Source organism: Alosa alosa, chromosome 24 (assembly GCF_017589495.1).
Source record: "Alosa alosa isolate M-15738 ecotype Scorff River chromosome 24, AALO_Geno_1.1, whole genome shotgun sequence".
Taxonomy (NCBI): Eukaryota; Metazoa; Chordata; class Actinopteri; order Clupeiformes; family Clupeidae; genus Alosa; species Alosa alosa.
Genome location: NC_063212.1, coordinates 21284939 through 21297438, shown reverse-complemented (window position 1 = coordinate 21297438; position 12500 = coordinate 21284939). Strand labels below are relative to the sequence as shown.

Genomic DNA, 12500 nt, shown 5'->3' with positions numbered 1-12500 from the left:
TGCGGAGAACGTTTCTGAAAGCAGCTATAGGCAGAGACATACAGTAGATACTGGCCTCTTTGAGAGATAGGCAGCCTTAGACCATGACTATGTGCTCTTTTGTTCTCACGGTCTCACTCACTATGAATCACACTCACACACACACACACACACACACACACACACACACACACACACACACACACACACACACAGAGAGAGAGAGACACACACACAGACACACACACACACACACACACACACACACACACACACACACACACACACACACACTCACACATACACACACTTCTGGTCACACACTTGCCCTTTTACTCCTCCTCTTTAAAATAGTGCTCTCTTTATTGAGGAAGTATACTGAATGGCATACAGTAACCTCAGCCTCTCCACACACTGCAAATACAAATGTGTGGGTGTGTGTGTGTGTGTACACAAACACACACACACGCACACACACACACACACACACACACACACACACACACACACACATGTACACACTCACACACACACACACACACACACCACTCCAGCCTGAAGCACCTATTGTGGCGCTTTGCTAAGGCAGAGAGAGCCCATGGGCGAGCGCCAATTATCATCAGTCACGGCTCTGCATTTAATGCAGTATGTTAATGTCAGTGCAGACAAAGGCACAAAACAAAGGCCAAGCAAACAAAGAGACGAGAGAGAGGAAGAGAGGGAGAGAGAGAGAGAGAGAGAAGGCTGGGGTTTGTTTTTGTCATGGCGACAAACCTGCATGTGCTTCACAGACACGTTTCATTTGATTCCCTGTTTCTAGAGTCTTTAATGATAGTCCTTCAGCTCTCATGGCGTAGGCAGAGAGACAGGAGTAGGTTCCCTTTCGATTGAATAGCTAGGTTAGATATATACATATGTATACACACACATACACACACACACACACACACACACACACACACACACACACACACACACGTGTAAGCCCTCCTACACATGCACTTCAAACACACAGATGCAAATGGGTCAGTGTGTCTGCCTCATTCTCCAACACACACTTAACACACACACACACACACATGCAGGCACATCTATCACATGCTGATAAGTGTTTTCTTGGTCCCTGCAGGATCATCCTGGCCCTGTCTCCTGAAGAGCTGGGGCTTTTCAAAGAGCGGATCCGCTTCCTAGACAAGAAGATCCAGCCTGGGCTCTCCAAGCTCCTCTGGTCCACCAAGGGAGCCTCCAGCTTCTTCATCAACGACTGCCGGCTGCATGCCAGCAAGGTTAGGAGATTTCTAGAGTGCTATATACAGTAAATCGACGCAGAGCACTCTTTGTTTGCTTAGGCCCATACACTTGCAGTCTTCAACATGTGCATTATTTATTAAGCAGGTGTTTGTATCCAAAATTTCTTCTCGGGAAGGACAGCATAGGTAAGACCTAAATTCTCTCAGTATATGTGCTTCAGCAAAACTCCACACCTTGGCCTTGGTCTTACCTTATTGCCATTTCTTTGCATGTTTTCACCCTTTGAAAAAAAATGGAGTTGAAGGTAGAGTTAGGTGCACGGCTGGCAGAACTCACACCTTGCAGACGCCAGAATAGCTGCAGCAGCAGCAGCAGTAGAAGCAGGCTGATCCATATCGGCCCCCTCTTCCTTCATAGACCTCATGGCTGCGTTTTTCAACTCCGACACAGCCAGATACTCCAACGGCTGAAGCCAATGAGAATCAATACGGCCCGATCCATTCGACTAAGACCAGGGCCCAACTCCTTTTCCCTCTAACATGCTGCATTGGCAGCCACATTAAGCATGCTTAGTTTTGTATCGGTGATGCCGCCGGGGTGTACAGCAGGCTTTGGCCGCCGTGGCTAACCAGCTAACGAGCCCCCTGGCTCACTCTACTGTGTGGCTGCAGCAGCCTCCTGCAAATACAGCAGCAGCTGGCATGGAATTTACCAGAGAGAGAGAGAGAGAGAGAGAGAGAGAGAGAGAGAGAGAGAGAGAGTAGAGAAGTAGTGATAGAGGGAAAGAGGATAGAAAGAGAGATTAAGAAAGAGGACAGAGAAGGAGAGATAGAAGAATCCACAGATGAGTTAGGAGAGAGAGAGAGAGAGAGAGAGAGAGAGAGAGAGAGAGAGAGAGAGAGAGAGAGAGAGAGAGAGAGAGAGAGAGAGAGAGAGAGAGAGAAAGGGCAGAAAGAGATAGATGAATAGAGAAAGGGACAGATGAGAGTGTAGAGAGAAAGATATAGGAACAGCTGATAATGAGAGAGCAGCAGTAGAAGGAGAGAAATACTATGATTAGAGGAGAGCAGATGAAGGGGGAGGCAGGAGAGGGGAGAGTGGAGGGGAGGAGAGGAGAGGGAGGAGAGGAGTGGTTGCAGGGGTGGGGGAGAGGGAGGAGAGGAGTGGTTGCAGGGGTGGGGGAGAGGAGAGGAAGAGGGGAGGTGGGGGGTGTAGGGGTGAGCCATGCCACACAGACGCAGCGGCGCTCAGCATTCAGCTTCCGTTGGCCCGTCTGTCTCGGTGGGGGTCTTGAGATCAGGTTCCCGTCAGAGTCGATGTCAGGGATCCGCCAGGCGAGTGCGAGCCCAGAGCTGGCAGCCGCTTAAGCTGGAGAGGGGCACTGGGACCGCTGAGAAATCATCACACACACACACACACACACACACACACACACACACACACACACACACACACACACACACACACACACACACACACACACTTGTACACACATACACATACACTTGTGCACACACACACGCACACCAAAAGACACACACACACACACACACACATGCGCACACAAACACACGCCTTCACACACACATACACACCCAAAGACACACACACAATAATGCACACAGACATGCACATCAACACACCCAAAGACACACACACACACACACACACACACACACACACACACACGCACAGGTGCAGGCCACTGAGAGATCATCTCAGTAGACCCAAGCTTTCATACACGCACACACAAACAAACACATACACACACGCACACAAAAGACAAGCAGAGAGGCCACAGTGCAATCATCATAATAGCGAGGATACACATATACAATCAGACAAATATAGACATAAACTAATTCTCATATCAAACGCACACACACACACACACACACACAGACACACACACACACACACACACACACACACACACACACACACGGCTCAGACCAGTATTACATTTGCTCAAGAGATGTAGACACACATATTCCGACAGAAGGAGTGGTATTTGCACACCTCATCTTGCTACAGAGATTTCAGTCAGGGGGGCTTGCATGCCTCCCACCAAAGCCCCCCAAATCGGGACACGGGAGTCGGGGATATGGAATTTTTCCCTGCAAAGGAGAGCTGGATTTAGAGCCTCCTGCTTCCAGAACCCTCCGCAGATCACCGTGCTCTCCTTCCATAAATTGAATCCTTTGAGTTGGGGAATATGTAAAGCCCTCTGATGCTTGTGGGGATAAGCGCTGTCTCTTCCAATTCACCGTGTGGGGCTGTGTGTGTGTGTGTGTGTGTGTGTGTGTGTGTGTGTGTGTGGTACTTGAAAATGATATGCACATTTTCTATGTGCATTGTTGCGGCCAGCTCCCAATAATAATTTATTGAAGATGAAGAAACGTAAATATAGTAATGTAACCAAACATAGAAAATATCTAGGGGGAAATGAATGGGAGTGGTGGCGTGCTTGTGTGGATGCAATGAGGGTGACAGTATATGAGAGTATGTGAGACAAAGTAGAGATAGAGAGATACAAGAGAGATAGAGAGGTACAATAGAGAAATAGATAGAGAGGTACAAGAGAGAGATAGATAGAGAGATATAAGAGAGAGAGATAGAGGTGCAAGAGAGAGACAGATAGAGATACATGATATAAAGATACTAGAGAGATAGAGAGGTACAATAGAGAGATAGAGATAGAGAGAGAGAGAGAGAGAGAGAGAGAGAGAGAGAGAGAGAGAGAGAGAGAGAGAGAGAGAGATAGAGGTACAAGAGAGAGAGAGATAGAGAGGTACATCAGACTCTGGCAATAGTTAACCTAATATTTAAAAAAAAACAGTGGAAAAGGCAAAACTAAAAAGATCAAGAGCAAAACCAAGGCTTAAAAAAGATGACACTTGGTTTGATGCTGACTGTCAATCTGCAAGAAAAGAGCTTCGCAAATTATCCAACCAAAAACACAAAGATCCTAATAACACATCTATCCGATTACTCTATTGTGAGACATTAAGAAAATATAAATGTGTACTAAGAACTAAGAAAGCCAATACACCCATAAGCAACTTACACTGATTGAGGAGTCCATAAGCACAAACAGTTTTTGGGACAACTGGAATCGCTTTAAAAAATCAAACCATCAAGAATTGGTGATTCAAGATGGAGAAATTTGGACGAACCATTTCCAAACTCTTTTTAAGAAAGTGGAATCAGACCAAAGCAGGGACCAAGAAAATATAATAAACAAATTACAGAGCTTAGAGTCCTCAGTCAAAGACTACCAAAATCCACTCGACTCCCTCCTCACGGAGCAGGAGCTTCTAACCCAAATTAACAAACTGAAGCCTTAAAAAGCATATGGACTTGATTGTATTTTAAATGAGATGCTAAAATCCCTTGACAGTAAGTTCAGAATGGTCATGCTCAAACTATTCAGTCTTGTCCTGAGTGTGGGTTACTTCCCAGATATCTGGAACTACGGACTAGTTACACCCATCTTCAAGAGCGGAGATAAATTTGACCCCTGCAACTACCGGGGCATATGTGTTAACAGCAACCTAGGAAAGTTAGTGTAGTGTTATTAATTTACGGCTCCAAAACTTCCTTATGAAACACAGTGTCCTGAGTAGAAGCCAGATCGGATTCCTACCTAATTATCGCACTTGTGACCACATATATACCCTGCACACCCTAATTGAAAAACATACTCAAAACCAAAACAAAATATTCTCATGCTTTGTCGACTTCAAAAAAGCATTCGACTCCATTTGGCATCATGGATTATTTTACAAATTAATTGAAAGCGGTGTGGGTGGAAAAACATATGACATTGTTAAATCTATGTACTCAGGAGCTAAGTGTGGCATCAAAATAGGATCCAAAAGAACCCAACTCATCCCCCAAGAACGTGGAGTGAGACAGGGCTGCTCATTAAGTCCAACTTTATTTAATACATTAATGAGTTAGCAAGCATACTTGAAAAGTCATCAGCTCCTGGACTCACTTGACAGTGAAGTCAAATTCCTGCTCTTTGCAGATTATCTTTTCATTCTTTCACCAACAGAGAAAGGACTCCAGACTCAACTAGACCATCTTCAAAAGTTTTGCCAGACCTGGGCCCTGGCTGTTAACACAAATAAAACAAAAATATTAATCTTCCAAAAAAGATCCGGATACCGGGGAAGTCTACCCATATTTAGATTAGGACCTAATGAAGTCGAACATGCACCAGTTTACACCTACCTTGGCCTTAGAATAAATAATAAAGGATCATTCAACATGGCAGTGAATGAATTAAGAGACAAGGCACGCAGGGCTCTTCAGGCCATAAGAAGACAAATCCCTTTCGAAATCCCAGTCCAAATCTGGCTAAAACTGTTCTCATCAGTAATAGAACCAATTGCCCTTTATGTCAGTAAAGTGTGGGGCCCTCTTGGAAATCAGGACCTAGATAAATGGGAAAAAACACCCAATAGAGACCCTGCATACAGCATTTTGTAAAGCCATTCTAAAAGTCCACCGGCACACAACTGATAACATGCATGTAGGGCAGAACTAGGCCAATACCCTCTCCTGATCAAAATTCAGAAAAGGGCAAACAAGTTCTTCAAACATGTAAGTCTGAGCGACCCAAACTCATTCCATTATAAATCCCTGAAACACCAAGAGTTGAGCAAAGGTAACTCCCGATCATCCACACAAAATGTTTGGCTTAATCAAACCCCCCAAAACCTAAAAGACATTTATGACGAATATTGGCAATCCAAAACACAATCCCAAAGCAAAATGCATTTATTTGACCCTAAACAGGAAATATGCACTTGCACATTACCTAACAAAAATAAAAGAAACAAATTTGAGAAGCACATTAACGAAATACAGACTCAGTGAACACCGTTTAGCCATAGAAACAGGAAGACACAAAAAGACATGGCTTCCAAAAGGCGAGCGTCTATGCCAGCAGTGCGGAGATGATGTTGAAACTGAATTACCAAAATTGGCCAAAATTTGAATCAATTCGCAATAAATACTTCCCAAAAATGAAAGAAAAAATCCCTGATTTCTATGACCTACCAAACCTGAATAAAATACTATACTTATTGGGAGAAGACACAGACAGCTGTATTACTGCTGCCCAATATGTCCTTGCCTGTCACCAGCTGAGAGACACTGAGTGATTTCTGTATGCATGTACATGACACACACACACACACACACACACACACACACACACACACACACACACACACACACACACACACACACACACACACACACACACACACACCTATCTCACAGTCACAGCCACAGCCACATACAGTAATTTAACACAGTCCCCTCATGTTGTACCATACTTGAAGTTTCTACGCAGTCCACTTTATATATGTGCCCTGATGTATTGTATGTCTGTAAGTTTGTTGCCTGTGTTGAGTCACTCAGAACTCGAACTTGAACTCAATATTTTGTACTCAGACACAGACAAAAAAAAAAAATGTTCTTTACACTTTGTCCATGTACCCCTATCCCTTGTATATACCTGTATAGTTGCTTAGATCCTGATACTGTACATGTATGTAACAATTGCTTTGGCAATACAAATGTTTTGTCATATTTGTCATGCCAATAAAGCATCATTTGAATTGAATTTGATAGAGATAGAGAGGTACGAGAGAGAGAGAGAGAGGAGAGAGAGAGAGAGAGAGAGAGAGGAGAGAGACTAAAGTGCCATTGTGAAAGAAAACCAAAATAGGTGCCTACAAGAAATTGCCTGATGAGAAAGAGAACCTCTTAAAAATCCTGCAGTTTATTACACTCCTCTCAATATCTTCTGTTTCTTTAAAGTATTCAGAAGTTGTTTTCATTAAAGACATGGCCGTAAAATGGCATAAATGTTACTCATTTCGGGAAATGAGATCTTTCAGACTCTGCCCTTTAAGGCCAGCTAACTTGAATTTCCCCTGGGGATCAATAAAGTATCTACTGTATCTATCTATCTATCTAGCTATAGGCTAACTGGTCTAACCCACATCCAGTAAATTATGCTAAGCTAGGCTAACAATGTCAGACTGAGTTATTGCCCCACAGAGAAGAGAAGGGTATGTATCCTCTATCTGGGGTAGACGGCAAATGAGCTTATTTCTCAAAAAGTTGCTGTGTTCCTTTAAACAACTCCACCAGGTGTTGCAGATGCATTTGATTACCCGATTAACATGCTTAGTTCCAACCCTGCCCGTGCACTGACTTAGGGATGAGGGCACGGGGAGTCGTAGCAATATTCATTGTGCTCTCCAGAGACCTCGGGGCAGGGGCGGGGGGGGGTGGGTGGGGGGGTGAGAGAGAGAAGAAAGAAAAGAAAGAGATAGAGAGAGACCTTGGTACTCAAACCTTCTCTCTCATGAGTGTGTATTATGGTATATCTCTGCCAGGCTTGCTTTCTCCTTCTACAGCTGTCTCTTCTCTTCTCCTCCTCTTACTCCCTTCTGTCCTCTTATCTACTCCTCTCCTCTGCTGTACTCTCCTCACCTCCTTTCTCTGCTGTACTCTCCTCACCTCCTCCTCTACTGTACTCTCCTCCTCACCTCCTTTCTCTGCTGTACTCTCCTCACCTCCCTCCTCTCCTCACCTCCTTTCTCTGCTGTACCTCCTCCTCACCTCCTTTCTCTGCTGTACTCTCCTCACCTCCTCTTCTCTGCTGTACTCTCCTCACCTCCTCTTCTCTGCTGTACTCTCCTCACCTCCTCTTCTCTGCTGTACTCTCTCCTCCTCACCTCCTCTCCTCTACTGTACTCTCTCCTCCTCACCTCCTTTCTCTGCTGTACTCTCCTCACCTCCTTTCTCTGCTGTACTCTCCTCACCTCCTCTCCTCTACTGTACTCTCTCCTCCTCACCTCCTCTCCTCACCTCCTCCTCTACTGTACTCTCCTCCTCACCTCTCCTCACCTCCTCTCCTCCTCCTCTCCTCTACTGTACTCTCTCCTCCTCACCTCCTCTCCTCTCCTCCTCTCCTCCTCCTCTCCTCCTCACCTCCTCCTCTCCTCCACCTCCTCTCCTCTTACTGTACTGTATGTACTCTCTCCTCCTCTCTTCCACCTCCTCTCCTCTCCTTCTCTCCTCTTATCTACTCTCCTCCTCACCTCCACCTCCTCTCCTCACCTCCTCCTCACCTCCTCTCCTCACCTCCTCTCCTCTGCTGTACTCTCTCCTCCTCACCTCCTCTTCTCTGCTGTACTCTCTCCTCCTCTCCTCTACTGTAGTCTCTCCTCCTCACCTCCTCTCCTCCTCACACCTCCTCTCCTCCTCACCTCCTCTCCTCCTCCTCCTTTCTCTACTGTACTCTCTCCTCCTCACCCTCTCCTCCTCTCCTCTCCTCCTCTCTCCTCCTCACCTCCTCTTCTCTGCTGTACTCTCTCCTCCTCACCTCCTCTCCTCACCTCCTCTCCTCCACCTCCTCTCCTCTGCTGTACTCTCCTCCTCACCTCCTCTTCTCTGCTGTACTCTCTCCTCCTCACCTCCTCTCCTCTCCTCACCTCCTCTGCTGTACTCTCTCCTCCTCACCTCCTCCTCCTCCTCTCCTCCTCTCCTAGCCTCACACCTCCTCTCCTCTCCTCACCTCCTCTTCTCTGCTGTACTCTCTCCTCCTCACCTCCTCCTCACCTCCTCTTCTCTGCTGTACTCTCTCCTCCTCACCTCCTCTCCTCACCTCCTCTCCTCTACTCCTCTCCTCTGCTGTACTCTCTCCTCCTCACCTCCTCCTCACCTCCTCCTAGCCTCACACCTCCTCTCCTCTCCTCACCTCTCCTCTGCTGTACTCTCTCCTCCTCACCTCCTCTCCTCTCCTCACCTCCTTTTCTCTGCTGTACTCTCTCCTCCTCACCTCCTTTCCTCTAATCCTCTCCTCTGCTGTACTCTCTCCTCCTCACCTCCTCCTCCTCCTCACCTCCTCTCCTAGCCTCGCACCTCCTCTCCTCTCCTCCCCTCCTCTTCTCTGCTGTACTCTCTCCTCCTCACCTCCTCTCCTCACCTCCTCTCCTCACCTCCTCTCTCCTCACCTCCTCTCCTCACTGTACTCTCCTCACCTCCTCTCCTCCTCACCTCCTCTCCTCTCCTCCTCTCCTCCTCACCTCCTCTCCACCTCCTCTCCTCACCTCTTCTCTGCTCTACTCTCTCCTCCTCACCTCCTCTCCTAGCCTCACACCTCCTCTCCTCCTCACCTCCTCTCCTCTCCTCCTCACCTCCTCTCCTCTACTGTACTCTCTCCTCCTCACCAACTCTCCTCACCTCCTCCTCCTCCTCCTCACCTCCTCTCCTAGCCTCGCACCTCCTCTCCTCTCCTCACCTCCTTTCTCTGCTGTACTCTCTCCTCCTCACCTCCTCTCCTCACCTCCTCTCCTCTGCTGTACTCTCTCCTCCTCACCTCCTCTCTCTCCTCCTCACCTCCTCTCCTAGCCTCGCACCTCCTCCTCTCCTCCTCCCTCCTCTCTGCTGTACTCTCTCCTCCTCACCTCTCCTCCTCACCCTCTCCTCACCTCCTCCTCACCTCCCTCACTGTACTCTCCTCCTCTCCTCTCACCTCCTCTCCTCCTCCTCTCCTCCTCACCTCCTCTCCTAGCCTCGCACCTCCTCTCCTCTCCTCCTCCTCTCTGCTGTACTCTCTCCTCCTCACCTCCTCCTCTCCTCACCTCCTCTCCTCTGCTGTACTCTCTCCTCCTCACCTCTCCTCACCTCCTCCTCTCCTCTCCTCCTCTCCTAGCCTCACACCTCCTCTCTCCTCACCTCCTCTCCTCTACTGTACTCTCTCCTCCTCACCTCCTCTCCTCACCCTCCTCACCCTCACTGTACCTCCTCTCACCTCCTCTCCTCCTCACCTCCTCTCCTCTACTGAGACCACCACCGCCCTCTGGCCCGCCCTGTCGCCCACTCACTGTGTGCAGCTGATAGTGGACGAGTACAAGGCAAGTGCAGGTTGGCTATTGGCAGCACTGCGCGGGCTGGGGAGTGAGCTGCTGCTGGTGCGCAGGGACCTGCAGGATCGCGTACCGAGGTCGAATGAAGAGGACCAGGCTGGGCCCACCAGCAGAACCAGCTCGGACGCCTGCAGGCAGTGCACCAGCACATCGTGGCCATCATGGCCCGCGTCTATGAGACCTTCCGTATGGATGGACCCGAGGTCTGTGTGTGTGTGTGTGTGTGTGTGTGTGTGTGTGTGTGTGTGTGTGTGTGAGTGAGTGAGAGCGAGATAATAAGTGTACAGTTTTTACAGTAAATTCACACTTAAAAGTACATATACAAACATACATTTGTACTTGTGAATTCTGAATGTACCTGTGTGCGGTGTGTGTGTGTGTGTGTGTGTACAGGTGCAGCAGCACTGGGTGACGTTCACAGAGCACATGGACAGCATGGTGGAGGAGGCTCTGCGTCTCAACATTAAGCGCTCGCTGCAGGAGCTCTCCAAAGCCATCAACGGAGACAGCAAGGCCTCCCCCAACCAACTGTTCAGGGTGCAGGTGGTGCTGAGACAGGGGGCCCCCGGCACCACAGAGCAGGTGTGACACACGCACACACACATACACACACACACTAGGGTGGTCCTTATATGGGGTAAAAAAAAAATTGGAAATGTTTAACTCTCACCCCCTAAATGTGTTAGGATATCAATAAAAACACACTGTGCAAATTTTTGAATTGTTCCTACAATATCTAGAGGTTGCTCAAGGCCTTTGAATATTTCCGGAATCGCTTAATTTTGCAGAAATTGTGCCATTTAAGAACACACAAAAATAAATGCACATTATGTTTAATAACACAGGTGGTAAACAACATACAACATCAAAATCATAGAAAGAAAGAAACAAACAAACAAACAACAAAATCACTTGTCATGCTTGTATGATTTAATGACAGAATTGAACCTACAACGATAGTATAGTATCATCATAATGTACAGTTGTACACCTGAGATGTCCATTTTCACTCTGGGCCAGAAAGTCTCTATCTTATGGATTCTTGAGATGAATGAGTGCATCCTGAAATGCACACAAGGTCTCCTAACTAGTCTATGAAGGCCTCTACATTGGACTGCTGAGTCTTGGAAGTTCTCTTGGCATTTTCTTGGCTTCTGCCATTTGTTCTGAAGTGTTTCCAGTTGTTTTATGGCTTGATGTTAGACTTAACGGGAATCCTAGCCTTGTCCTAGAATACCAAGACTTTTGATCACAGCTGTTGCACTTTCATGAATAGTTTTTTTCAATGTTTTATGTGATACCTTGGGTCTGGCCCTTGAGTCGTGGATCTGCTTGAGATTTCATCCTATATGTATCTCCAATACTCATGGGCTCTCTTTAAATGTTTAACACTCTGTAAAGCGACACATGAGTAATGTTTTGCCGCTCTATAAGTGAAATTAAATTGAAATTGAAATTGATATTACAGTATCATTACGAAACCTGCTTCTTGGAGGTAACTTCCAGTTATTTCAGTCTCTTCGACCGAGTAACTATTAGCTGACTTGCTTCGTGTTGCTTCAGCCATTGTCTCAGTGTATATTGTCTACTGTGCTTCATTCACATTCAAGTGTTCTTGCTTTGAAAGACATATCACAACTAAAACAGGAGTTGCTATGAAAATTGCTCACAACAGCATATTATTGGGAAATACCGGAATCAGCAGATGAGATCAGCAAATCATCATTGTAAATTTGCATGGACAATATGGAATTCCCATTTTAAGATTCATTAGGTGATGTAGGTAAAACCACCACATGTGGTCACCAATAATCAATACACATTGTCATTGACTGCATGGTCAAATAAGTCCATTGCTGTCATAAGCATATATTATTAAACAAATATACATGCTAGCACAATGTACTGTATCACATAATACGCAAAAAATCCCAAATATATGCACATTGCACAGTATGTGTTAAACTTCAAAGGTCTTGAGCAACCTCTAAATATTGATCAATATTGATACAATTTTGCCCAATTGTTTTTTTTATTTATTCAAACATATTTGTGGGGTGAGAGCATGAACTTTTAAAAGTTGAAAAATAAGGACCACCCTAACACACACACACACACACACACAAACACACACACGCCCACATACACACATGCACACATACACACAAACACACACACACACACACATACACACACACACACACACACACACACACACACACACACTAAGACACTGAGACATGCACACACACACACACACACAAACACACACACACACACACACACACACACACACACTGAGAGACATTC

The 12500-nt window shown here is 46.5% G+C and overlaps 1 protein-coding gene across 1 annotated transcript in view; it reads left to right on the top strand.

Annotated features, from left to right (window-relative positions):
* dnah2 (dynein, axonemal, heavy chain 2) overlaps positions 1–12500 on the top strand; it is a 246312-nt gene that overhangs the window by 53616 nt on the left and 180196 nt on the right. The window contains 4 exon segments of the mRNA XM_048236061.1: positions 1109–1265; positions 10152–10289; positions 10292–10393; positions 10584–10772. Coding sequence (XP_048092018.1) covers positions 1109–1265; positions 10152–10289; positions 10292–10393; positions 10584–10772 — 586 coding nt within the window.